This window comes from Colletes latitarsis, chromosome 4 (assembly GCF_051014445.1).
Source record: "Colletes latitarsis isolate SP2378_abdomen chromosome 4, iyColLati1, whole genome shotgun sequence".
In the NCBI taxonomy this organism is placed as follows: domain Eukaryota; kingdom Metazoa; phylum Arthropoda; class Insecta; order Hymenoptera; family Colletidae; genus Colletes; species Colletes latitarsis.
Genome location: NC_135137.1, coordinates 38572939 through 38597416, shown reverse-complemented (window position 1 = coordinate 38597416; position 24478 = coordinate 38572939). Strand labels below are relative to the sequence as shown.

The 24478-nt window shown below is 43.6% G+C and overlaps 1 protein-coding gene across 4 annotated transcripts in view; it reads left to right on the top strand.

The window, feature by feature from the left end:
* The window catches only part of LOC143340958 (putative receptor-type tyrosine-protein phosphatase mosPTP-1), a 507138-nt gene that overhangs the window by 434176 nt on the left and 48484 nt on the right, over positions 1-24478 (top strand). For all 4 annotated transcript variants that reach the window (XM_076763412.1, XM_076763411.1, XM_076763410.1 and 1 more), the window contains exon 5: positions 18239-18420. In XM_076763412.1, coding sequence (XP_076619527.1) covers positions 18239-18420 — 182 coding nt within the window. The remainder of the gene's footprint in view (positions 1-18238; positions 18421-24478) is intronic.

Below are 24478 nucleotides of genomic sequence, written 5' to 3'. Positions count from 1 at the left end.
TTTTGTTAAAACGTTTCCATTCCGAATCGAGCGTCGTCCCTTCGTTTCGCGAAGATCGAGGAAGAGAATGATCGATATTTAGGGGTATCCTTATCTCCCGTCGTTTTGGCCCTCGGGGCTCCATTCCCGTGGTGCAATCGAGGAACGTCAGCTGTTGATTCTCGACGTCGCTTTGGCAAACGACCGTTCGATTATCGTCCTGGCTCGCATAGTCGCGGGGTGCAGTCATGTTCGCGTTCGCCTTTCTCCACGCGATCCTCTCCGCTCCATTTGCGCCGACACTTCCTCCTCCGAAGGCGCGAAATTCCAGGGGAACGACTTCCGGGCGGCTCTGCACTCTCAGCTGCGAGTCATCAGGGAGTAATTGTACCGGGAGCACCTCCAACCCCCCTTTGTTGTTAAATAATGCCGCCAAGGATCTGCCAAGTGCCTCGACGCCGCCACCGAACCGATCTCGCGACGATCGATCTCCTCCGGTGACCCCACGGTGCTTTTAACTCCGACCTCGGTGCACCGGGGATTAATCCGACGATGGAATTTTCTGCCCCGGAGGCGTCCACGAATTACTCGAACACCCTTCGATACGCCAAATGCGAGAAACGCCCGAATTCTTGCCAGAACAAACCCCACTCTGGGGTTCATTCGAATACAATTTCCCGTTCGTCGAAACGTGACGTAACGGCTGGAATTGCCTCGTATAATACAATTTCATGCCGTAAGGGCAACTATCGGTGATGCAATTATCGAGTGATTAATTTGATGCATCGAACGCGTGAGATACTTCTCAAATGTTCCATGTAAATATACTTATCGAACTGTGTCGGTCCATGTTGTGTACGAGGGATGTTGACTTGCTCCCGTGATCTACGTGCTTCCCCCGAATGTTTGTTCGATATTCTCTGCCTGGCGTATTTTATGCTGAAGTTCGCTGGTAGCCAGTTCGCGTAAATTACGATACACTAATCTTCGGTAAGACAAACTTGTTTGCGAATGAAATTTCAAGTCGATTTTCCGAAACGTTCCGCTCGAGGTTCTCGATCCGTTTGATGGAAGACGTCAGAGCGAACGTGGCGAAACGCACGATTGACAGACCGACGCGAAACAGTTAAATAACGAGGTTTCCAGCCGGGGGCGGTGTTTATTTTCCGCGACCGGTCTGTCGAAAACGCCAATAATATTTTTCACCTCTCCCGCCGCCGTTGCGTCTGTAAAGCGTCAAAATCACGGCCCGCGTGACAGCTGTTTTGCCAATTAACTTTCACGGCACGGCGAAACGTGAAATTGCAGCGCAACACGCTCGAGGCCAACGCTCAAAGCCGGTTACCCTTTGTAATTCTATTACTTCGCGTCGCAGTTTGACAACGTTTCCGACAACGTTCTCGCGTTCCATATACGGAACACGCCGATCGACTCGACGAAGCGTGAACTTAAAAAAGAGATTGGAAACGTTCGATAATCGGTAACCGAAACGTCTTGCCCTAAGAAAGGTAGCTTGGAGGTCTCGGAGACTCATGAAAGTGTAATCGATGTAACTGAAAACTGACTGGAGTTCCGAGGGGACGTTTCGTACCCCTAAATCTTAAAACTCTCCAATAATAAATAAGCTTTCTTGACGTCTCCCCCAGACTTACAGAAGTCGATCTACAGTCAAAAACAAGTTACTGCACGAAGAGATGTTTCATTATACGTACGTTGTCCGAGTCGCGGTGTTATTAAGGATCGAGGCTCGTTTATCGACGCGATAAAAATGTAGCCGTAAAAAGTTTTCGGGATCGGGAAACTTTTATTCGTTTCCCCGACCTCGAACTCCCGACACCTCAACAACCGTGGACTTTCTCTGTTCCAGGTTCCATCTTCCACTATTCTCTCTCTTTCGCGGATGATCTCCCTGATCCCAATTCTCATTCGACGGAATATCATATTTGATACTGGCAAATTGGGAATCAGCTCCCACTTTAAACCGCGAACTTCGCCCCTTCTCTTCCGAGCGTACGAAATGAAAGAGAAAAATCGTCGAGCCCTCTCTAGCGTCGGCTCTTTGATTCTTTCTTCCGTTCACAGATCCTGCCACCGATCGAGGGTGGTTAAACCCTCGTCCACCCTACGAAAATTCAACGAAGCTTCTCCAAAAATAATAATAGCCGCATATTTTATCCTCAAAGCAAGGATTATTGGTTTCGAGGACACTTCGAAGCTCGATGCACTTTATTTCGTCTCCCCGAATCTTTCGACAGGCTACGTTATTGCATTCTGCATGACCAGCTTCCATCTTGTCCACCCACGACGTCCGACAGTGACACAAGGTAAATACATTGCAGTCGCAATCGAGGCAGCCTGCGTTCCAATTCCCTTGCTTTCTCGAGGCGCCAAAGGAAAGGTGTCAGGTGTGTCTCGTCGGACAATTTGGTCACGAGCTTATTATTCGGCTCTTATTCAATCTCGTTGGCCCCGTGGCTGAATAAATCGACGTCATTTCCTCGCGAATCGCCGACTCTATATCTTTTCCTTCTTCCCATTTCACGGCTCTGCCCTTTCCCCTTATCCCCCACTCCGCACTGCAGAATGCAGTCGATTCAATTCGAAGTGGCTTCCGAGAGTGGGAAGTAGCTCCCCGAGATATATTAAGAACCTTCGAGGAAGTTGATCGAATTCCTTCCTGCGACTGCTTAAAACCATCCGCGAGAGAGTCAAAGCCGAACGCGCAACTTGCCTGCGAGGTGGTTCAAAGGCGAGAAATTGCCTCGCTATTCTCATCCTCCGAGCAGACTTTCGCGCGTCCCTCGTCGAGGATTTGCCAGTTAAGTATCGTCGAATTATACAGAGTATTCGGCTACTAATAGTAATCCTCTTAGGGACTCGTCCCGCGGACCAAAATAAGAGAAATTATCAACGAAAGGCTTCCATTTGAATTGTTATTTTTTTTCTATTTTATCATACTGTAAAATTCTCTAACGAAGGGGGCTTCGTTTCAGAAAATTTACACCAAACGAGGATTTTAAAAACCGCGTATCCTGTCGAACGCATAATTACTCGGGCAACAATGGGAAATTTTCCGATTCGCTCGCGATTTTGATGGAAAGGAACAAAGAGTCCTACCGTCGAACAACGAGAAATACAATAATGAAAACGCCTCGCAAGGCAAACGTAATTACACGTTTGTTTCCAATCCCTTTGAGCCCGCGAGTCGACACACGATAAACAGAAATAACGCGTTGGAAATTGAAAATTCAAACGTCGGTACTTACGAAACGAACGTGGCTGAATGTGCTTTCGCGGCAGCGCGTTAAATCTGAATTCTGTATTTAACGGAAGGTATATTTCCAGTCAGACTGGCAAACGCGCAAGTTTCATTTCCATTTTGTTATTTCGTCCGCGTAATACGAGTCCGCTGAGTGGCAACCGCTCGATCCTGAAAAGACCGCCTTCCGTGTGCGCCTTCGAATATCATACAAACGCAGAAACAAGGTAATTTCATTAATCTCTTCTTTCACGATTCATAGTTCAAATTTTATCTAATATTCCCGAGTGTTTCAAATATTTTGGCGGATCTGTTCCCGGTAATCAAAATTATATTTCGTATAATCCAAATGGCTTTGAGCGGTCGTTGGAAATTGACCGTTAACACCGTCAAACGCATTCTTTCGTCCAGTTGGAAATAAAGTTGCACGAAAATACAGGGTGTTCGACCACCCCTTGGAAAAATTTTAATGGGAGAAATAAGACGAAAATCAAGAATACTAATTTGTTGATGAAGGCTTTGTTAAACAGTTATTAACGTTTTAAGTTCCGACAGTACTGAATTTTTTTCTCGAAAGTGGCTAGGATTTCGGGGGTATGTCTATTGACCAAAAATGATTGTAATTGACCCCCGCAACCGAAAATAATTTTTCCAAAACGATTGGAAATTTTTTTTTCCCGACGAAAAATTTCACACCTTTTCGAATTTTTTTTCTAGAAAGTGGGTAGGATTTCGGGGGTATGTGTATTCACCAAGAATGATTGTAATTGACCCCCGCAACCGAAAATAATTTTTCCAGAATTAATTAAAAATTTCTTTTTTCGTCGAAAAATTTAGGCACCTATCCACGGTCGATTTTTCCTAGAAATGACTTTTTCATTTTTAATAAATTTGTCTGACGCGCTACGGAAATTTTCTCTAATACTTTTTTGTAGGTATCCATGAGCTCTAGTTCAGAAAAAAGTTTCATTGAAATATATTCACAATTGTAGGAGTTGTGGCTGTTTGAAAATTGGACCATTTTTATGGGGTTTTTCTCATTTTGCGGGGTCAAGGACCAACTTTTCGAATATTTTTGCGATTTGTACATATTCTACACTAAAATACGCAGCGTTTAGCTTTTTGAACATTAAAATCGTCCAATCCGTTCAGAAGTTATGACGTTTTAAAGATTCGCATGAAAATTCAGGGAAACATATCAATGGTATGGTCAGACATTATATTTTCGATAAGAAATTTTTTTCTCGAAAAGGGGTAGGATTTCGGGGATATGTCTAATGACCAAAAATGATTGCAATTGACCCCTGCAACTAAAAATAATTTTTCCAAAATGATTGGAAATTTTTTTTTTCCGTCGAAAAATTTCACACCTTCTCGAATTTTTTTGTCGAAACTGAGCAGGATTTCGAGGGTATATATAATGACCAAAAATGATTGCAATTGACCCCCGCAATCGAAAATAATTTTTCCAGCACGATTTAAAATTTTTTTATTTAATTGTTAATAACCTTTTAACGAAGCCTCAGTCAAGAAATTGATATTCTTGATTTTCGTCTTATTTTGGCCTCTAGAATCCCCCATTAAAATTTTTCCCAGGGGTGGTCAAACACCCTGTATGCTAAGCGATGAACGAAACGAGAGAACCGAACGCGCCCGGAAACGGAATCGCGTCGCTAACCGGACGTGTCGCGCTTTGCCCTGACGTTCGTCGGTTTTTTTTCGCGTCGACCAGACCGGGGAAAAATGGGTGCTGCATCGTCGCTGCCATTCGTTGACATATTACCGTCCGGAGGACGGTAAATCATGTCGCAACGCTCATGTAAATACGAGCGAGCGGAAGACGGGCCTGTGTACACGCGTCCCCACGCTTGGTTGTACGTTGTTAGAGCAGATGCGAAACGGTGCTTCTGATAGCGCCGACCGAGATCGCTCTGTGTTTGGACTGGTTATGGTACGCGTCCAGTCCAAATTTGATATGGCGTCGTGTGTGCCTCCCAGTCAGACGATAACAACGAGAAACACGTCCCCGACCCGTACACGAACGGTGCAACGAGACGCGAGCGATCGTTGCGTATAGCGCTGCTCAAATAAACTGGACGAGAACACCTTAACCCTTTTCCTCGAGTTTCGAATCTACGAAGAGTAAGCAAGAAACCACGTTGACGGATTTCTGCTCTCCACGAAAGTATATTATCTTAGTTTCATACAAGGGGGCAAACTTAATATCTGTCGAGCAATTTCGGTTTGAGATTTGAAAATATTTCTCTAAGATTTTCGTCGACTATAACTCGTCCGATTTCGATAATTCGAATAAGAAAATCCCAGCAGTGAAAGAGCGAAATTTGTAAAGAATCGTGGTCGCCGTGCAGCATTGTGCTCGTTTTGTTCAAACGTACAAGAACGAACAAGCGTAACGCGGAGAGCGGAATTGTGCTGGGCGCGATTCACAGCGGGGTGGAAAAAGCGACCTCATTGGCCCGGAGATTTCGGTGCACGGTCTCCGCAAAAATTTTCCACGTCGGATTCGAATTGGACCGTCGGTCGTTGCGGGAAAAGGGGGGGGACGCGATACTGCAGAAAGCCACGTGCACCGGGTGCATTTCGTGTAAATTCATAGCTTTCCATTATCTTTTCCGCACCCGCGGCATTTATTGACACTGCGACGAGACGAACTCCCGCGGAATTGTAACCCCGTTCGCGTGGAAACGGACCCCCCCGATGCCGCGAAAAGTAGCTCCCGTTGTTTAACGGTAAATAGTAGAAAATCTGACCCACCCTCGAATAGAGGTAATTCGCGAAACTAGTTAATCAACGCGCGACGATAATACGATATGCATGGAAATTATTCAAATTATGCAGAACTGCGTAATTTGATGTCCTCGCAAAATGAGTTTCGTTAAAATTTTAGCGAGTAGAATTCGATATCAATCTACCCGTATTTGTCTATTATCAACAGTAACGAATCTGTCCCCGTTTCATCGTGCATACTAACGATGCATTAATCAATCAGCGATCCTCGGTTAAACAGATATTATTGTAACAACAATAACCCAGTTATTCCAAAGTTACGATATTGCTTTGAATTACAGCAGTTTGTTTCTGTAAAATAATAGACTCGCTGGACGATAGCACGCAAAGAATACGTGTGTTTATAACAGCTGATTTGTAGAAATAAAAATTCATAAAAGTGTCGCAATTTACGGGTTACGAAATGACAAATTGCTGCCTTAAAAGCAAACTATCACAGCGATTCACGTTTCGCGTATCGACTGGTATCTCCAATCTAGTTGTCGCGCGCCCTTTTTTCGGACTATTCGGGCCGTTTTTGCAGAACACAGGGAAGCTTCATTCCGCGAAACGTTCGGTCCAACAACTCGAAACTAGACACGAACAATTACCGCGGTCACAGTTGCCCGTGAAAAGAACCAATCGACACGCGCGAAAGAATACGCGGAATAATCGGATGGGTGAGAAGAAATGCGATCTACGGGGATTTCCCATCGACGCGTCACTCGTTTTCGAAACGGTCAGAAAGCAAGATTCACGAAATAGCTACCAATCGTTAAAAAATATCGGAAAACTACTTTTTAGTGGAATATTTCTTATTTCTGTTTTATCGCTTCCATATACAGAGTGTTCCGCCACCCCTGGGAAAAATTTTAATGGGGGATTCTAGAGGCCAAATTAAGACGAAAATTAAGAATAACAATTTGTTGATGAAGGCTTTGTTAAACAGTTATTAACGTTTAAAGTTCCGACCGTACTGAATTTTTTTCTCGAAAATGCGCAAGATTTCGAGGGTATGTCTATTGACCAAAAATACTTGCAATTGACCCCCGGAACCGAAAATAATTTTTTTAGAATTAATTAAAAATTTTTTTTTTCGTCGAAAAATTTAAGCACCCACCTACGGTCGATTTTTCCTAGAAACTTGTTTTTTATTTTTAATAAATTTGTCTGACGCGCTACGGAAATTTTGTCTAACACTTTTTTGTAGATATCCATGAGCTCTACTTCAGAAAAAAGTTTCATTGAAATATATTCACAATTGTAGGACTTATGGCTGTTTGAAAATTGGATCATTTTTATCGGATTTTTCTGATTTTGCGGGGTCAAAGACCAACTTTTCGAATATTTTTGCAATTTGTACGTATTCTCCACCAAAATACGCGTAGTTTGCTTTTTTAAACATGAAAATCGTCCAATCCGTTCAGAAGTTATGACGTTTTAAAGATTCACATGAAAATTCAGGGAAACATATCAATGGTATGGTCAGACATTATATTTTCGGTCAGGAATTTTTTTCTCGAATCTGAGTAGGATTTCGGGGGTATGTCTATTGACCAAAAATGCTTGAAATTAACCCCTGTAACTAAAAATAATTTTTCCAAGACGATTCGAAAGTCTTTTTTTTCACCCAAAACTTTCAGCACATAATAGAATTTTTTTCTCGAAAGTGGGTAGAATTTCGGGGGTATGTCTAATGACCAAAAATGCTTGCAATTGACTCCCGCAACCGAAAATAATTTTTCCAGAACGATTGGAAATTTTTTAATTTAATCGTTAATAACCTTTTAACGAAGCCTCCATCAACAAATTGGTATTCGTGATTTTCGTCTTATTTTGGCCTCTAGAATCCTCTACTAAAATTTTTCCCAGGTGTGGCCGAACACCCTGTATATTTTCCAACGATGTTACGACCAAGAAAAGTGTTTTTCAAAATATTTCCGACTGAAATAATTGTACAATCGTGGTTCGCAATGCCACAGCGAAGTGCAAATTGGCCCTCCAGCAGCAATCAGTTCGACGTGCCCACTTCAGGCTACGTGCCGTACTATAAATCAATTTGGTAAGTGTTTCTATCAATGTTTCATCAAATATTTTCAATTCCATTCTAGCGATACCGATGGGTTCGCAGTCTTTCGCGTCACTTTCATCTTCTGATAAAAAATATCAATATTCGTGAGATGTTTACCGCGGAAAGAAGGGGGTGAAATCGTAAATTTAAACTAAAAGGTCTCTCAGAATTCAGCACCATTGGCTCCACTGTTTCCAAGTCTCCTAACAAAGGTTCGTGGAGGAGTAAACGTCGCATTTCGAGACTTTTCCTTGCGATCGACGATTATCCCGACCACAGTGGCCCGTGAAAAAAAAATAAATCGCTGGATAACTCGATGGGAATGAAAAAAGCAGGATCTACGGGGGCGGACCTTGCATCGATGGGTCTCTTCTTTGTGAATCGATCGAACGGGGGGGTTAGTAGCGTTCTGTACGCGTCGGTGTACCTGACCGGACGAGCTTTACAAATTCAACAATTTTTCCCCCCCCTGCCCTCGTCCCGTCAGCGAACGGGGGGAAAAAGCGTATCTTTGTCAGGAGCGTTCTATGGCGGCGATCACGGGTCAATGGGTTTCGAACGGACGCAATAGGAAACGCCTAACGTTATTTCCCACACGGGAAATCCCCTTTCTCACGGGGAGGGTGAAAAAAAAAATAAAGCTCGACGCGAAAATAATTGCACGGATCACCGGCGAATTTATTCCACGGCCGCTGCTCGTCCCTCTCCCCCTTTCTCTCGTTCCCTTTTGTTTTTTTATTTCGGGAAATTTCGTCGGGACGAGAAACGTCCCTTATCGAAGATCGCGGTCAGCCGTGGGACGACCATTTGAAAACGTTCAGCAGCCCGGAAAATTAATTGTTTTCCCCATAACGCCGACACAGGATTTGCAAAATTAATTTGCAAAAAGTGACGCAGTTTCGAGAAGTAAGTTTCTTCGATCGTTGTTTCGCTTTTGGCCGCCGGAATCAGACTGCTGTCTGCGAACTCTTTGACCGTGTATTGCGCCAATTGTAAGGCATAAGTCCTCGTAACCGCTGTGCTTCAGAACTTCCCTCCCGGGTATTTAAATAAAGAATAAATAAGAAACGCTCTATGGAAATAATTATGTCTTTCGATAAAAAGAATTTCTGGATGTAAAAATGTACACGCCAGCGACAGTTTATCGAGGATATTTCTGAAGCGTCGCATTATTTTTAATTCGCGGCTATGCATCGTATCTGGGGGGGGAGAGAAATTTATGTTGATTGCCATTGGGGATGAAAAAAAAGGTACGATAAATTCGCGACCCTTCGACGATTCCGGGCCGTTGGATCCGTTGAACGAGTCTCTTTCGAAAAATGAGGGATGTTCGAGCGTCTGAGAATCGAAATCGAAATCCTCGAAAGCACAATGGGCTTGTATGGTAGATTTTGTCCATTTTTCGATCAGATTCCGTCTGGAATTCCGGTGGTTCGCGAGAGGGGCGGATGGGTGGGAAGTGCAAACGGCAGTCCCAAACAGCAGACAGGAAATTGTTCGGGGGCCAATTGCAAACTCGGTGTGCAGATTCAGTCGCTCGGAGACAAGGACAAACGCGGCGGCGTTCATCACTCAAAATTAGAACGTGCAGCAGGATTATCATTGACGTTCCGCCGATTCGTTCGAGCCGTAGAAACGCGATACACAGGCGAGCAGATAATACAGAGCAATTTACCATTTCGAGCCAGCATAAACAGCGGCCGTGCTCGCAGTGGATACAGCCGACTGCCTATCTCTCTGTACGTTTGCCACGTACCGTCGACAAGATCCACAAATCCCTGACGGGAATCGCGACGAGCCCAGATCGAACTCGTGCGGCAGATTCCGTGCTCCCTCTCGAACAACGGATAATTCTTGCGTCAACAAAGAGACTCGTCGAGACCTCGTCGCTCGCCGAGCGCCCAGGAAAAATCTACCGTTGTTACAGCTGCCCCATTAAAGCGAAACCTATTTAGTAGGCGTCGTCACCGCGGCCGGGAAATATTTTTAAACGCCACAATAAAATACAATCCCTCAATTGCTTCGCAAACTCAACATTTATTGTCTTTCAATTTACGAAATGCCACCCTTCGAACTACCGTGGTTTGTTAACAATTTCGTTGACTTACGAATGTCCTGGAAAGTCGCGAAATAATATCGCGGTTCGATCGTTGCATGGCAGATTGAAAGATTTGCAAAATGTGGTCCGTTTAAATAACGCAACAATTAGCAGAGAGGAACGAGAGACAGCCACGTATAAAATCATGAAGAGGCCACTGGAGCGTCCTCTCGGCGAAAGGGAAAATCTCGCGTTTACCTTTCGACCGTGATATTTCCCGTCCGTTACGTCGAGGCTCGTGATTTTAATACCGCGCCGTTCGGTGTAACTAACGAGATGTCGCGCTTTTAAACAGTTCCCCGTGCTCGACGTTTGACGGAAATAATTATTCGACGCGTGCATCCGCGGAAAAACCAGACGCGACTGGCGAAAACATCGCTCCGGACGCTTCGATTACGGACGATATTTAATAAAGCGTTATTAACAGAGGTCATCCGATGCATCGAAAGCATTTTACCGAATTGTTTATCGAGAGCCAAAGAGCTCTTAACCGCTCTTTGGAGCCCAACGACAGGAAATTTTTTTTATTATAATCATCGCCGATAATATTAATTTTAATATTAATTATCGTCTGACCCCCCGTTCCTCCGGGGCTGAATGTGTTTCGATCCGTAGACGCCATTTAACGTCGAATCTTGTGCTCGTTCGTTGCGTTTCCGGCCATAAATTAATCCTCTTGCTCCAAGCATTCGAATCTAGATCTCTTGCCTAGATTGTTTCCATTAACCTCCAGAATCGTTCGTTGTTTAGAGGGATTGAAAGAAGCTTGGAAATTGCTGACGTTGACAATTCTTTTGAAAGTCTTTCACGGATGAATTTACCTGGAACAGGGTTAGAGAATTTGACTCTGATCTAACGGATCGTCGAAACGTGTAGCTAAACCAGTGACCTGTGGTTAAGAGCCCAGACTCGAGGTCGATTGACTATAGCTGAGAGCTAGGGCGATGGTCGTAGGATCATGGGGAACGTAATACCATTGTAGGAAGGTGACACATGCATGGATCCCGTGACTGAGTGCAAATGGCAAGCGTTTAGACCCGAGTATCGGTTCCGGAGCGATGTGCACGCGAGATCTTAGAATCTAATCGAGCGAATCGGTCCTGATTTATAGGCTCGATATACGGTTATTAAATTAGCGTGGACGAAAATTTCGGAGACTCGAGAGTTCCTTCCTTCCGGACTCCGTTAAGTAGACACTTTGAATTTTCCACGCGGAACGTTCGAAAGCAATTTCACCGGGGACTAAGTGGAAAAGTATCCCAAGGGTTTGCCGCAGTAAGGAACCGCCTGTAGCCGGAGCGAGGCTCGCGAGGGGGCGAAATTCACGAACTGCCCCTGCGGAGCAGACGGCGGGAAGAGCAACAGAACGCCGGATAAAGCAACGCGACATCGATCGAGAGTTAATTCACTCGATAACAAAGGATCCCTCGGCGGCCACCGCCGTCGAGTAACACCGAAACCGGGCGCGGAAATATAGCCCGGGCTGGCTGGTCGAAAGCTCTCGTTCCCGGTTAACTAAGAATATAATTGAGATCATTTAGGGAGCTCTCTATCTCCAGGACGACCCAGTTTCCCGGTGTGGTCTCTTTGTTTCACGGGATCGCTGGATACCGGTGGGGCGGCGGCAGCCGGGGAGCAGAAGCCGGAAATAAGTGCGGGGGTGAAATTCGGGGCCGCGCGGAGGAGCGGGCCAATCAAAGAGATAACTAGATCCCCATTAAACCGCTTGTAACTTAATTAATTGAGGGGGCGCGAGCTAATGTAGCACGGCTAACGCCGTAGATAGTGTTCTCAGAACGCGATATCACGTGTAACGTGATTTGCTCGTTAACCGAACTTCGGCAAGTGGAATACGTTCGCGACGCCCCCGCGTCGGTCCGCTTCCGGGGCCATAATCGCGAATTTTCAGCGTCCCTCGACGCGTCGCGCGGCACCAGCCGCCTGGCATTCGATACTGAAAATACGATGGAAAGTACGATAAACTGTTTGTTTTAGGCAGAGAGTTTCCCGTGGAAATTATCTTCGGAGTTTGTTCTCAAACAGGCGATATACTCTATCAACGATGGTGTAATATGTAATAATATTGTCGCAACGCCTCGAGTCCTCTAACGTAACTGATTGGTTGTCTGAGAGTCGCGCGCGACAGCTGACAGCCTCCCACAGCCTCGACGTCTGCCGCGTGTCGATGCAAATGCTCCTTAAAGAGGATTTTAAACGACCGGCGAGAAAATTAAAAAGAAATTATTTCTCTGTCGGTTAAAATTTTCTATCGAGCACGCGTAGCATTAAATAAAAATCGATGGACGGACCGGAGGGGGTGACTCGTCACCAGAGTCAGGCGGTTCGTATCTCTCCGATGAACTGACGTTTCATTCATTTGAATCCACGGACCTCCAATTTGCCTATCCTTACGATTAGTAATTGAGATCGTCCATTGATATCGAAACTTCTCGCGAAACCAAATATTGAGATTCCCAATTGGCAAGCTATCAGAGATTTAATTGCATCGAAAAATGAAACTGGAAATGCCCCGATGCTGCACGCACGCGTACGATGCATTATTTCAAGTGGAAACCGAAACGTAATAAAACTATTTTTCGCGAATGTTTTCCCACGGTATACGCGAACGACAGAGTCGAATCGATTCGTTGAAACCTTTTAAATTTTGCTTGCACGATTCTATGTCGAACGTATTTACAATTATCGGTCCTTCGGGTTTAAAGAAACGAACAGATTGAAATTGGCGTGTTCGATGGACAGCTCGCGTCGAAACGAATCGATACGACTGCGATTTCCTTTCGAAGGAGTACAAACACCGTTTTGTTCTTAATATCCGTGTCGACAATCACGAGACGCCCTTTCCCGCCGTCGAGTTACGCGAACCGATTCAATATCGTCGAGCAACGTGAAAAAAGCTCGTCGTGCGAGGGAATCAAACAGGTTGCAGAGCACGTCGTTATGATAATCAGGGTGGAAGCCCGGTCACGGTGTTATTCTTGCCGTTCCAGGGGTCGACGATTTCACAAAGCTCCCTGCACACGCAACGCGTCGCGGTAAGAACTATAAAGAGCCCGGTATTCGATAACGCGACTGGTTATGCGGAACGAACCTGAAACAAAGCCCGATACCGACAGATGGAAACGTATTAAGTTACTGTATGCAGAGAAGTAACGCAATAGTATCGATTCTCCGTTCGACGGAGGAGGAATCCGAACCTCCGATGGTAATTCGAGCGAAACGGTTCGCCCATCGCGAATATAAAAACGGCAAATTCGCGGCGCCGATCGAGATCACAGGGCGTTGAAATGAACAGGAAAAATTGCTCGAGCGAAAAAAGATACACCATTAACTTCCTGTCAAATATATAGTCGGAGTTCCTGGCAATTTCGAGCACGGTGCTCGTCAAACTCTATTTCGAATCCACTTTGTACCTTTTTCGACTACAGTTTTTAGAGTGTATACGGTAATTTTGTTTCAATATTTCGACAGTTCAATCACAAAGACGATAGAGAAACGTGAATTAAAATGAAACTTCAAAAGGAGTTTGTTTGAAACATTCACTTTCGAATTACTTAATCGATCGGTACGAAAATTAAATATGTTCCGTCGAAGTGATACGTTCGAACCGATATTAAAATAAGATTAAACTCCCTTTTAATTTCGTTTTAAAACTGTTCGTTTAATTCTCCCCGCGGTCGAAGAGGATAAAAGCTGTCAAGGGTTTCCAGGAGCGTGGATCTCCGTCCTCGAAGACGAATGCCCTCTATTTCCTTGGACGACAGTTTTCTTACGGGCGTCGGCCATTGATCGAAAAGTTAGAGACGATTTATTTCGACCGTACGATGGGAACCGCATTGTGAATCAAAATTTCTGATACGACGTTCCCAACGTTCACTCGGATCCTGTCTTTATTCCTTCGAGGGTGAAACTTTTCGCCCCGAGACCTCGCGATGTACTCTCGCGCGTTGTCCTATCGCGGCTGAGTGAAAAGAAACTTTCGGACACCGCGATTTTAACCACGCCTATCGAGCGAGAAATATTTTCGGTTCCCCCTCGAATGGAAAATAAAAGGAAGTACAGAGAAACGAGATCGTATTTTTATTTTAATCGATCGTATATTACGATTCTAGGAAAAGTTATGTTTTGTTTTAAATTTTTAGAAGCTGATGTACGTCTTTGGCATGCTTCGAGTTATTTTTGGTAGATGAGAAATTAATATTAACGCGACGAGTGCCATACTGTTGCTGGGGGAAATTACTTTCCACGCAATTCTTCCTATACGAGCTGACGACTTTATTTTATTTTTGTGCGAATGAATATTCAACGAAGATTTAGGTGATCAACGATAGAAATGACATGCTTGACGTGTGCAATAAAAATTAGTTCGTGAAATCAAGTGTTCTAGAATCAAATTTAACGAAACGCTAAAAAAATTTTTTATTTAATAACTATGGAATTAACAGTTACTCTGTATGCAACGAAAAGGGCTGTAATAAATATGAATCACCGTGTATAAGCTATGTCGTTGAATTACTGTGGTTTAGGATTAGCATGAGGTTCGTTCGTAGATAGAAAATAATTACTGCAATAGTAATTTACTCGAATTATTAATCTCAGTATGTGTCTATTTCACTCATTGAGCAAATCTAATTTAAACATTTTTTACAGTGTAGAAGAAGTGTAGGTTTTCGAAATTATAGTTAAGTAGAAATGAAAGGCCCCTAAATAATGGAAAATTAATCCGCCATAAATTTATATTTCTAGCCAGATCGTGATTAACGATCATAATGACATACATCGAAACAATTCTTTCGTACACTCGATATCGGAAACTGTTTTTAATTATAATTAGCGAACGCCGAATTACGCAATAATTCAACGCTGCGGCTTTGCAGATAATTATTACAACAAATGAAATTTATTCCATTATGAATGTTTAAGTATTCGTCAAACAATAACGCCCATCCGCGATACAAACCGCTAACCGTTATATTGAAATATTCATTAATTACTTCGCGTAACACTGCGTTTCCCAAATTGTGTTTTATGAAATATCCACCTGCGAAAGTAAACAACAGTTTCGTACAAGACCACGGTGATAATTAGTAAAATAAAATACATAAATTTTTCATATTTAAAGCGTACACCTCTCTCGTATTATTATAATATTAAACGTAAAATGTTGGCAGAAAATAACGTTCCCTCTCGTGTTCCAACGGATCGAGAAGATACTTAAATCATTGCACGAAACCCATAAAATCCGGTGACTAAAACTGTTCGCGAAACAGTGTTGCAGCATGTCAGCGCACGGTACATGACTTGTATCGTTAAACCTCTTGGAAACAATCGAGCATCTAGGCAAACGACCGTGAACGGGTCTAAATGCGGTTACACCGTTAACGGGGCGATTTGCACCGAACGAAACGACGCAGAAAACATTTTACGGGATAAAACACCGAGCAATTCCTTCCAATTCAACTTGTTCTAGACAACGGGGCGATAATAGATTCGGAACCGATACAGTTCGATCGGTAAACGGGGATCTAATAATGATCCCGGGGATGGATCGCGAACGGAGTCGACGTGGAAAATGGTGCGAGTTTCGAGGCACGCGTAACAACGATATCGATTTCGCGGCGCGTCGGAAAAGCCCGGCGAAACGATCGTGTTCCGAGCGTGACCAAAATTGAAATGATCTGCTTATACAAACGATAAGCAAATCGAAGAGCCGGGTAAACTGCGAGCGAGCGACGGTTAATTGGAAACGAGTTATCTGCTTTATTTTTGCTGGCACGGTTCCGTGGGAACGAGAGCACCGCGACCGTCGAAAATCATTTTTATGCTCGAATATTGTTTTACGTTACATTATACCGGGGGTCTCGTCGCGCGATTCGAACGGGGCCTCCCATCGCGATAATTGATTTCAATCAACACGATTTCGCGTTTTAGAAAACGTCACGAACAAATATTTGCTCTCCCCTCGATGACGCTTTTTTCGAGATTTAACATCGATGTTTCCGTTGCAGCAAAATTTTAATTTAATTTCATCGTTTCGAGGATTGGACAGATAACAGTCACCGGGAGTCTTTTGTCCTTTTGTTTTGTTTTTCTTTTTTTTTAATCGTATTTCACGTCACGACCGTCGCGTATGTTTGCGCTATGAAAGCGTATTATTATTATTTTTTCATACAACCCCCACCCCGTCGTGCTCGGAGAAACAATAGGGAAGAAACGAGGGAATTAAAATACACACGGTGCTTAAAATCCTGGTTCTCCTCTCGTTCGCCATTCCTTCGGTAAACAAGTTTCGAACGTAACAGATAATCGAACACGTTGTTATTAAATCTGCTGCGAAAACAGTTAGCCGCCGCGGGTCGTTTAAATAACATGTCCGAATCGTGCAAAATAAAAGCGTCCGTTATTTTCCTTGAAAGCAACAACGAAAATTGGCCGTACAAACTCGCGGACCGATTAGAAGTTTCACAGGCTCCGTGGAAACGATTTGCCCAACGTCGATGCGCGTGATCGCGACCATTCCTTCGATTTTTCACTCCGTTTTGCGTTCGTGTTGCGCGAAAGGAGCCCCGCGAAATTGCAGGCCTCGAAAATAAAACGTGCTGGCGATTTCGTTCGTTACAGAAGTTCCGTTGTCTAGGAAATTCCCTGGCTTTGATTCGTCTGCTTTGGAACGTTCGAAAAATCGACAGTTTTATCGTAGCTATTCTTTTTTTCTTGCTTTTTCACAGTCATTATTTGTACGACGACGTGTATGCGCTGTGCTCGCGTACGTGGAAAACAAAGACGCGTAATTGCAGCGGAGCGTATCTGTATTCGTTAAATATGAAATTACGTGGTGAAACGAGTACGGGTGCTCGGGCAATTCTCTCCTCAAACGCACGCGATTCCGCTTTCCATTTTTGCGCGCGGTAAGTTGGAACGATATATCGCATTACACGCCCCGGGAGAAACAGAACCGTCGAACAACGGAACGTAATCACGTTCGTAACAAGCGTATCAAAATCGTGAAGTGCACGAAACAATTTTTTTCTTTTCCTTTCCCTACCCCCCCCTTCCGTCTCTTTGAAACCACTCGTTTAGTATCGGGGCTCGAACGAGCCGCGGGAATAAATTTCCGTAGCGGTTTCGAAATATCCCGGAGAAACGGAGGAGCGGCAACGAAACATTTGCGGGAACTGAAACGAAACCGACGCGCACTTAAAAATTCTGTAATTTTAACCGCCTCCGGCCAGCTAACCGAGTTTCGGAAGAAATGAAAGGAAAACTGCGAAGAAGGAAAAGCACGCGGTTCGTTATGAAATTTTTAAAAACCCCGAATGGGAGCACTGATTTTACGAAAACGCTACCAGCCGCGCCGGAATTTAATGGCGTACGCGTTTCGGGAAATGGAAGGAACCATTCGCTGATCGTTCGAAAGAACAACCTTTCGAATTCTATTTTAATTGGCGGAAAAATGCTTCGAATATTAAAGGCTTGGTTTTCTAAGAAACTGTAATGGTCATCTTTGAAATTAATATATTTGGGAGCTTCTTCTTAATAATCCAATCGAAGATTCGAGCGGACACGCGATCGCTAGGTTGAATCAAGGGAACGCAAACTGCAGCAATTATCTGAAACGCAGCTGCGCCAGAACTTTCCCGTGACGGATCGCGTTGGCGATTAATAACCGGTATTAATTAGGGCGAAACGGGTCCCGTGGAATCGGTAAAATTTCACGGAACGTCTTTGGCCACTCGTTACCCAACTTTGACGCGCAAAACCCTATTGTTCGCGACGTCGAGGAAATAATTAATCGCGCTTGTTCGATCGACGTATGGGCATTCGAGTCGCCAATGATCCGTCGATGCCATTAACATTTAAACACGGCCATCCGCTGCTTATCGACGAGCCATTGTTGCCCCTTCCGATTAATTTCGGAATTCGTAACACGCTTCCGTCGCAACGCGATTGTAAATGTGCTTGATAATCGGTTAATGTTTTCTTTGGATGAGAAACTTACGAGAATTGTTTACGCGATTGTTTTCAGGATCGGCGAGGATGGACCCTGGAACGCAACGAAGGAGATCATGACACCGAACAATGACACCTACTACTCCATCGAGAAATTGCAGCCATTTACGGTCTACAGCTTCCGGGTGTCGGCAGTGAACGCCATGGGACGGAGCAGGCCCAGTCTGGAATCTTATTACATCGTCACACTCCGTGAACGTATGTTTTTCCAATTGCAATCGCCATTGTTCCTCTTATCGCGCTCTCGAGTCTAAACTCCTGCGAGTACTATCGAAAATTTGACATTTTTTAGCAAAAAGGGGCGTTGTTGGATATGCCAATTATAGCACATACGTAGGAGCGTTTATAAAATAATTTGTATTCTCACGAATTATCTTTGAAGCATCTGGTGAGTTTTACGATCGAACGAAGCGTATCATAATTGTAATGGGAGATTCTAGAGGCTAAAATAAGACGAAAATCAAGAATATGGATATCAAGTTATTACAAAATTGTATTAAAAAATTTCAAATCGTTCTGGAAAAATTATTTTTAGTTGCGAGGGTCAATTACGATCAGTTTTGGTCAATAGACATACCCCCGAAAACCTACGAACTTTCAAGAAAAAAATTGAAGTAGGTAACTAAATATTTCGGCGAAAAAAAATTTTTTCAAATCGTTCTGGAAAAATTATTTTTAGCTGCGGGGGTCAATTACGATCATTTTTGATCAATAGACATACCCCCGAAATCCTACGCATTTTCGAGAAAAAAATTGGTGTAGATGCCTAAATATTTCGGCGAAAAAAAATTTTTTCAAATCGTTCTGGAAAAATTACTTTTAGTTGCGAGGGTCAATTACGATCATTTTTGGTCAATAGACATACCCCCGAAATCCTACGCATTTTCGAGAAAAAAATTGGTGTAGGTGCCTAAATATTTCGGCGAAAAAAAATTTTTTCAAATCGTTCTGGAAAAATTATTTTTAGTTGCGAGGGTCAATTACGATCATTTTTGGTCATTACACATACCCCCGAAAACCTACACACTTTCAAGAAAAAAATTGGAGTAGGTGCCTAAATATTTTGGCGAAAAAAAATTTTTTCAAATCGTTCTGGAAAAATTATTTTTAGCTGCGGGGGTCAATTACGATCATTTTTGGTCAATAGATATACCCTCGAAAACCTACGCACTTTCAAGAAAAAAATTGAAGTAGGTGCCTAAATATTTCGGCGAAAAAAAATTTTTTCAAATCGTTCTGGAAAAATTATTTTTAGTTGCGAGGGTCAATTACGATCATTTTTGGTCAATAGATATACCCTCGAAAACCTACGAACTTTCAAGAAAAAAATTGAAGTAGGTGCCTAAATATTTCGGCGAAAAAAAATTTTTTCAAATCGTTCTGGAAAAATTATTTTTAGTTGCGGGGGTCAATTACGATCAGTTTTGGTCAATAGACATACCCCCGAAAACCTACGAACTTTCAAGAAAAAAATAGAAGTAGGTAACTAAATATTTCGGCGAAAAAAAATTTTTTCAAATCGTTCTGGAAAAATTATTTTTAGCTGCGGGGGTCAATTACAATCATTTTTGGTCAATAGACATACCCCCGAAATCCTACGCATTTTCGAGAAAAAAATTCCTTACCGAAAATCTCATGTCTGACCATATCGCTGATCCGTTTCCCTGAAATTTCAAGCGTATGTTTAAAACGTCATAACTTTTGAACGGATTGGAGGATTTTAATTTTTCAAAATTCAAACAATGCGTATCAAGGGAGCTCTAGAGCCCCAGAAAAATGGGCCAGAAGAGGTAAGGTCTACTCGTATAATAACTTTTTAACAAAGCCTCAAACAAATTAGTATTCTTGATTTTCGTCTTATTTTGAAAATTTCGAAAATTTTTCCCAGCGGTGGCCGAGCACCCTGTATGTCAGTCGTGTCGAGACAACTGGTGGCCTGGTGGGAGTCGTTCGACGCGTTAAGAGTAACGATACGTCGCGAAAATCGCGATTCGCGAATCCGTGCAGCGGGAAGATCGTATTGGCAGTTCCTTTGGGAAACCATAACTCCCCGGAAAACGCCCCGGTGGAAGCTTTGAGTCACGAGGAACGGAACCCCCTCTGGGACGATGGTCGACGTATAATCGGGTCAGAGGTATCCGACGGAACGAGTCCCTTCGGGGCGATCTTTGGGGCCGCAAAACAAACGCCCCGTGTCCGGAAAGAAAGATGGACGCGCTGGCTTTTGGGCTGGTCGAGGATCGGTTAATTAGTATTTTACGTAATATATAAACTCTGTGATAATCCAACGCCGGTACTTATTATCAAGTCATATGTTTACGTTCACGAGGTATTCGTAAAACAAATTCTTGTAAGCAAAATTAAATATTATACGTTTGACGAATTATTTGAAATTAAATCGTACGTCGAGGGGTGAACAAATTGTGCCTACCAAGTGTACAAAAATCGACTAATTTGCAAGACATTTTGCACTTGTTGGGGAACATCGTCCAAGGGTAGAAGAGGGTGGAATGCACAGGTGCCCTTAGCTCGAGGGGTCCGGCTCGTTTTCCAGCGCAAAGGGCTGCCGGAAGCCTCCGTTTGTCTTTCTGGTTCGAGAAGTAGGTTGAGCAGCCTAAACCCTATAAATTCTGTCGACGCCGCTGGATTGGCCGAGGCCCGCTGTATACCCACGACCGTGCTCGACAAACTTTGCGTCGCGAAGACAACTACGACGACAAAGACGCCGTCCAGGCACCGTCGACCTGGATTCCCGTGCGTATCGTGTCAGCAATTAGCACGTTACTCGGAAACGGCTCGTGGATGGGATTACCTGACGGAGATTTCCGCGAGTGAATATTTCATGGGGGTCGAAGAAGAGGCTGGTTTAGTTTAGTATACATAGAATTTGTTAGTCTGCGTTCTTAGCGACCGGGTGCTCAGAGACAATCAGGAAGTCGTAAAAAATGAGAGAGAGAGAGAGACGACGGTGGACAGCTTGCGGCAGAGACGATGCTTTTAGTATACATGGAATTTGTTACGGGCTTCTGTGTTACCCCCGCGACACAGGGATGAGTTCCTTCGGTCGCTGTTTAAGGGTGTCTTTGCCTGGCTCGAGTGGAAATCGATTTCTGCCTTTGGCGATTCGAGGGGGTCTAACGTGGGTTAAAAAATCAATTTAATGGAATTCGTGAAACTAGCAACAGTCGTTTGTAAACTGAAAATAATGATAAACTATTGAGTGGTGTATTTTCTTGGGATCTAAATTCGTTATCGTGGTTACGAATGCTTAAAATACGGGAAGAATACCAGCGGTCGCGACGCGAATCGAGATATTTGTTTTTTGGGAAGTCAATATCGTTTGATCGAGTCGATTTACACTAGTAATCAGGTTCCCGTCGATGTTCGAGGTGCGAAATAAATTTTCAGATATTCCAGTTCGACGATTCATTTCCCGCAGTTTGCCCTGTCAGACCTTTGAACACGATAAATACGCGCAATTGATTAATTCTGCATTTTGCCGCGCATGTTATTAATATTCCTCTATTGTCAACGCGGAAAATGAATTTCGTGTATTGTCGAAACGTTCGACACAAAAATTCGTGGAAATTTGCCCGCGTTTCCGGAAAGTCTCGCTCGATCGCGTCAACATTACGGTAATCATTAATATTACATTTCTGCGCTAACGATTACCTAAACATGTAAATTAATTAAACCAGGCCGCTGTAGAACGGGAGATTAAATGTGTGAAAACTGATGTGTTTAAACAATATATTCCATGTCAAGTAAACACCGTGTTACACCGTCAGAATCGAATAAATGATTGATATCGTATTGCTCGATTAATTCGCTCGTGGGCGTACAAATAATTCCGATAAAATGGAGAAAAAAAAAAAATTGCTGAAATATCGCATTACGAATCTCGATTCCCGGAACATAATGAAATTTAAACACGACGAGCCACTCGAAACGGATCGTGCAATCATCTGCTCTGGTTGCGATGCGAGAAAAATATTTGATAAACAATTCCAATGGTTTTAAGGGTTGTGTACATTGCAAAAAACAATTATAACGAATGCACTGGACAGCTTGCGCGTTGAATTAAAAAAAAAAAGAAGATAATCCATTTTATTTACGTATGGTCCCCGTTAAATTATAACAGAAACTATTACGATAACCAGCAACGGTGTAAAACGCGATATTCCAGTGACTTACGTTTATCGCGCAATTGTTTCGCGTTCACACTTGATATGCACGATTCCCCGATTTACATATTAGAATGATAATAAGCTAATATTGATAATAAACTCACTGCTCAAACTTAGTAATTGGCGAAACGTTGATTGCCATTGTCGCGAAACGAATTTGTATCGACGATTAACATTATGTCTCTGCTCTGCTAAATCTATATCTAAATCTCCGGAATATCAAAGTTTTGCCATTCGAACGAATTCGAATTGTTTAACCCGAAACGTCGTTTCATTTTTGAAGGATCTATTTGCGGGCGAGTACTGCGAATCATCCAGGGACGCGTGCAATATCGATCACGCTAATAGACCGTCTAAACAACCGGAATTAATCGTACACTGTCCACAAAACAAGCGTCGGATCGAAAGCGAAAAAATCCCAACGCGTTTGACTCCACGCCAAATGCGGGCGAGAATTGTCCCGATTGGAAATCTCTGGCGTGTTTTCGGTGCTTGGTCGAATCGAAACAGGGCCAATTGCGGGGCGATCGTTGCCGAAGGGAGCAACGGGGAATCGGTGCTATTAAATACATAAACTGGCAACGCACGGCCAGCGGCGGGTTCATTATGGCAGCACGTGAGATAGGAATAATTATCCAGTTATCAAGACCGGCCCGCATCGGGGAACGATTGCATGGCCGCCGCGAACTCGTGTCAATAGCTAATTTAAATGTCGGCCAAACCGTGCTCGAGCACGCGGAAACAACAACGAGTGGAAAAGAAAGCAAATCGGGACTGTCGAGGGATCCTTAAAAATGAAATATCATGGACTTCCTACTGGAAGCGTAAATACAGAATCATCACGCGTGAAAAATGTTTCAGAGTGACACGTGAAAATTAAAATATCTTCCAAACTAATCATTCTCTGAAATAGGTCATTTTAAATGCGGGAGAAATGTTCTCCGTGTGTTGTTTTCGAGCAAGTCAATTTAAAAAATGGAATAAAATTTTGAAGCGCGAGTAGGAACATCGAATAATGGACGGACGCGACGGATGAATTATACTTGTTTTAAAATTCGCTTAAAGTTTTCGCGTTATAGCGCTCTAGGTATATCGTATTTTCCCCCGTGTCCAGACAGAACCACCCCCTTCCATCGAACGCAATTATATTCGTTTCGCGATATTGCTACGCGGCGACTCGGTGTTTTTCCCCCGTCTGTGTATTTTCCTTTGGCCATCCCGGGATATATTCACGACCGAAAGCGACGTTCGAGCCGCGTTTTCAACGGTAACCGTCAACAATAACGTGATCGTGCAAACCATTGACGCGATCAGAGTGCCGCCGTCGAAGAATATTGCCGGGAATCACGGCGTACCGGCTCCTTTTAATAAACACGCGTGTTTTGGAACATCGAGAGAAAAATATTTCGACGGACTGTTTACCAGGGGCCGCGAATTTCATTCGATTGCTAGAAAATTGCTTTGGGCTAACCTCTTTCTGATAAACACGAAACAGTCGTAGTCTCGATGTTATTTCGAATAACGGAATAACATTCGTCTTTTCAATTATCCGATTCCTCCCAATCGAGCTACCCGATGCACGTAACGAGTACGATAATTCAGCGATAAAAATCACCCTTCGAACGAGTGCATCGAAAGAAGTTTCGAGCGTCGTCCCAGTCGGATCGTGTTTACTTCGAGTGGCTTTAATATTTGAAACGGGTGTCAATCACGCGGCTAATTTGAAACTGTAATTCGACTGCTCCTTTCGCGACTGACGTGACACCGTATCGCTGAGATCGATCAAGCCTGTCTGAAGCATGGTAAACCCGCACTTGAAACGGTACGACGAACCTTTGCTCGATAGCGAGCGACGAGTAATACGTCAACCGTGACAGCGCGCGTTCCCCGTGACGGAGTCGGATGAATTTGTCAAAAAAATGGCTCAGACCCGACAAAAATCCATGATACTGCGCCTGCCTCTGCGCAATGAAATCGCGATACCGTATCGACCGAGCAATAAGTGAGCCACGCGATTTTTGAACCACTCTCCGCGTCGAAATTCGGCTCGTTCGACCGCCTAAACGAGA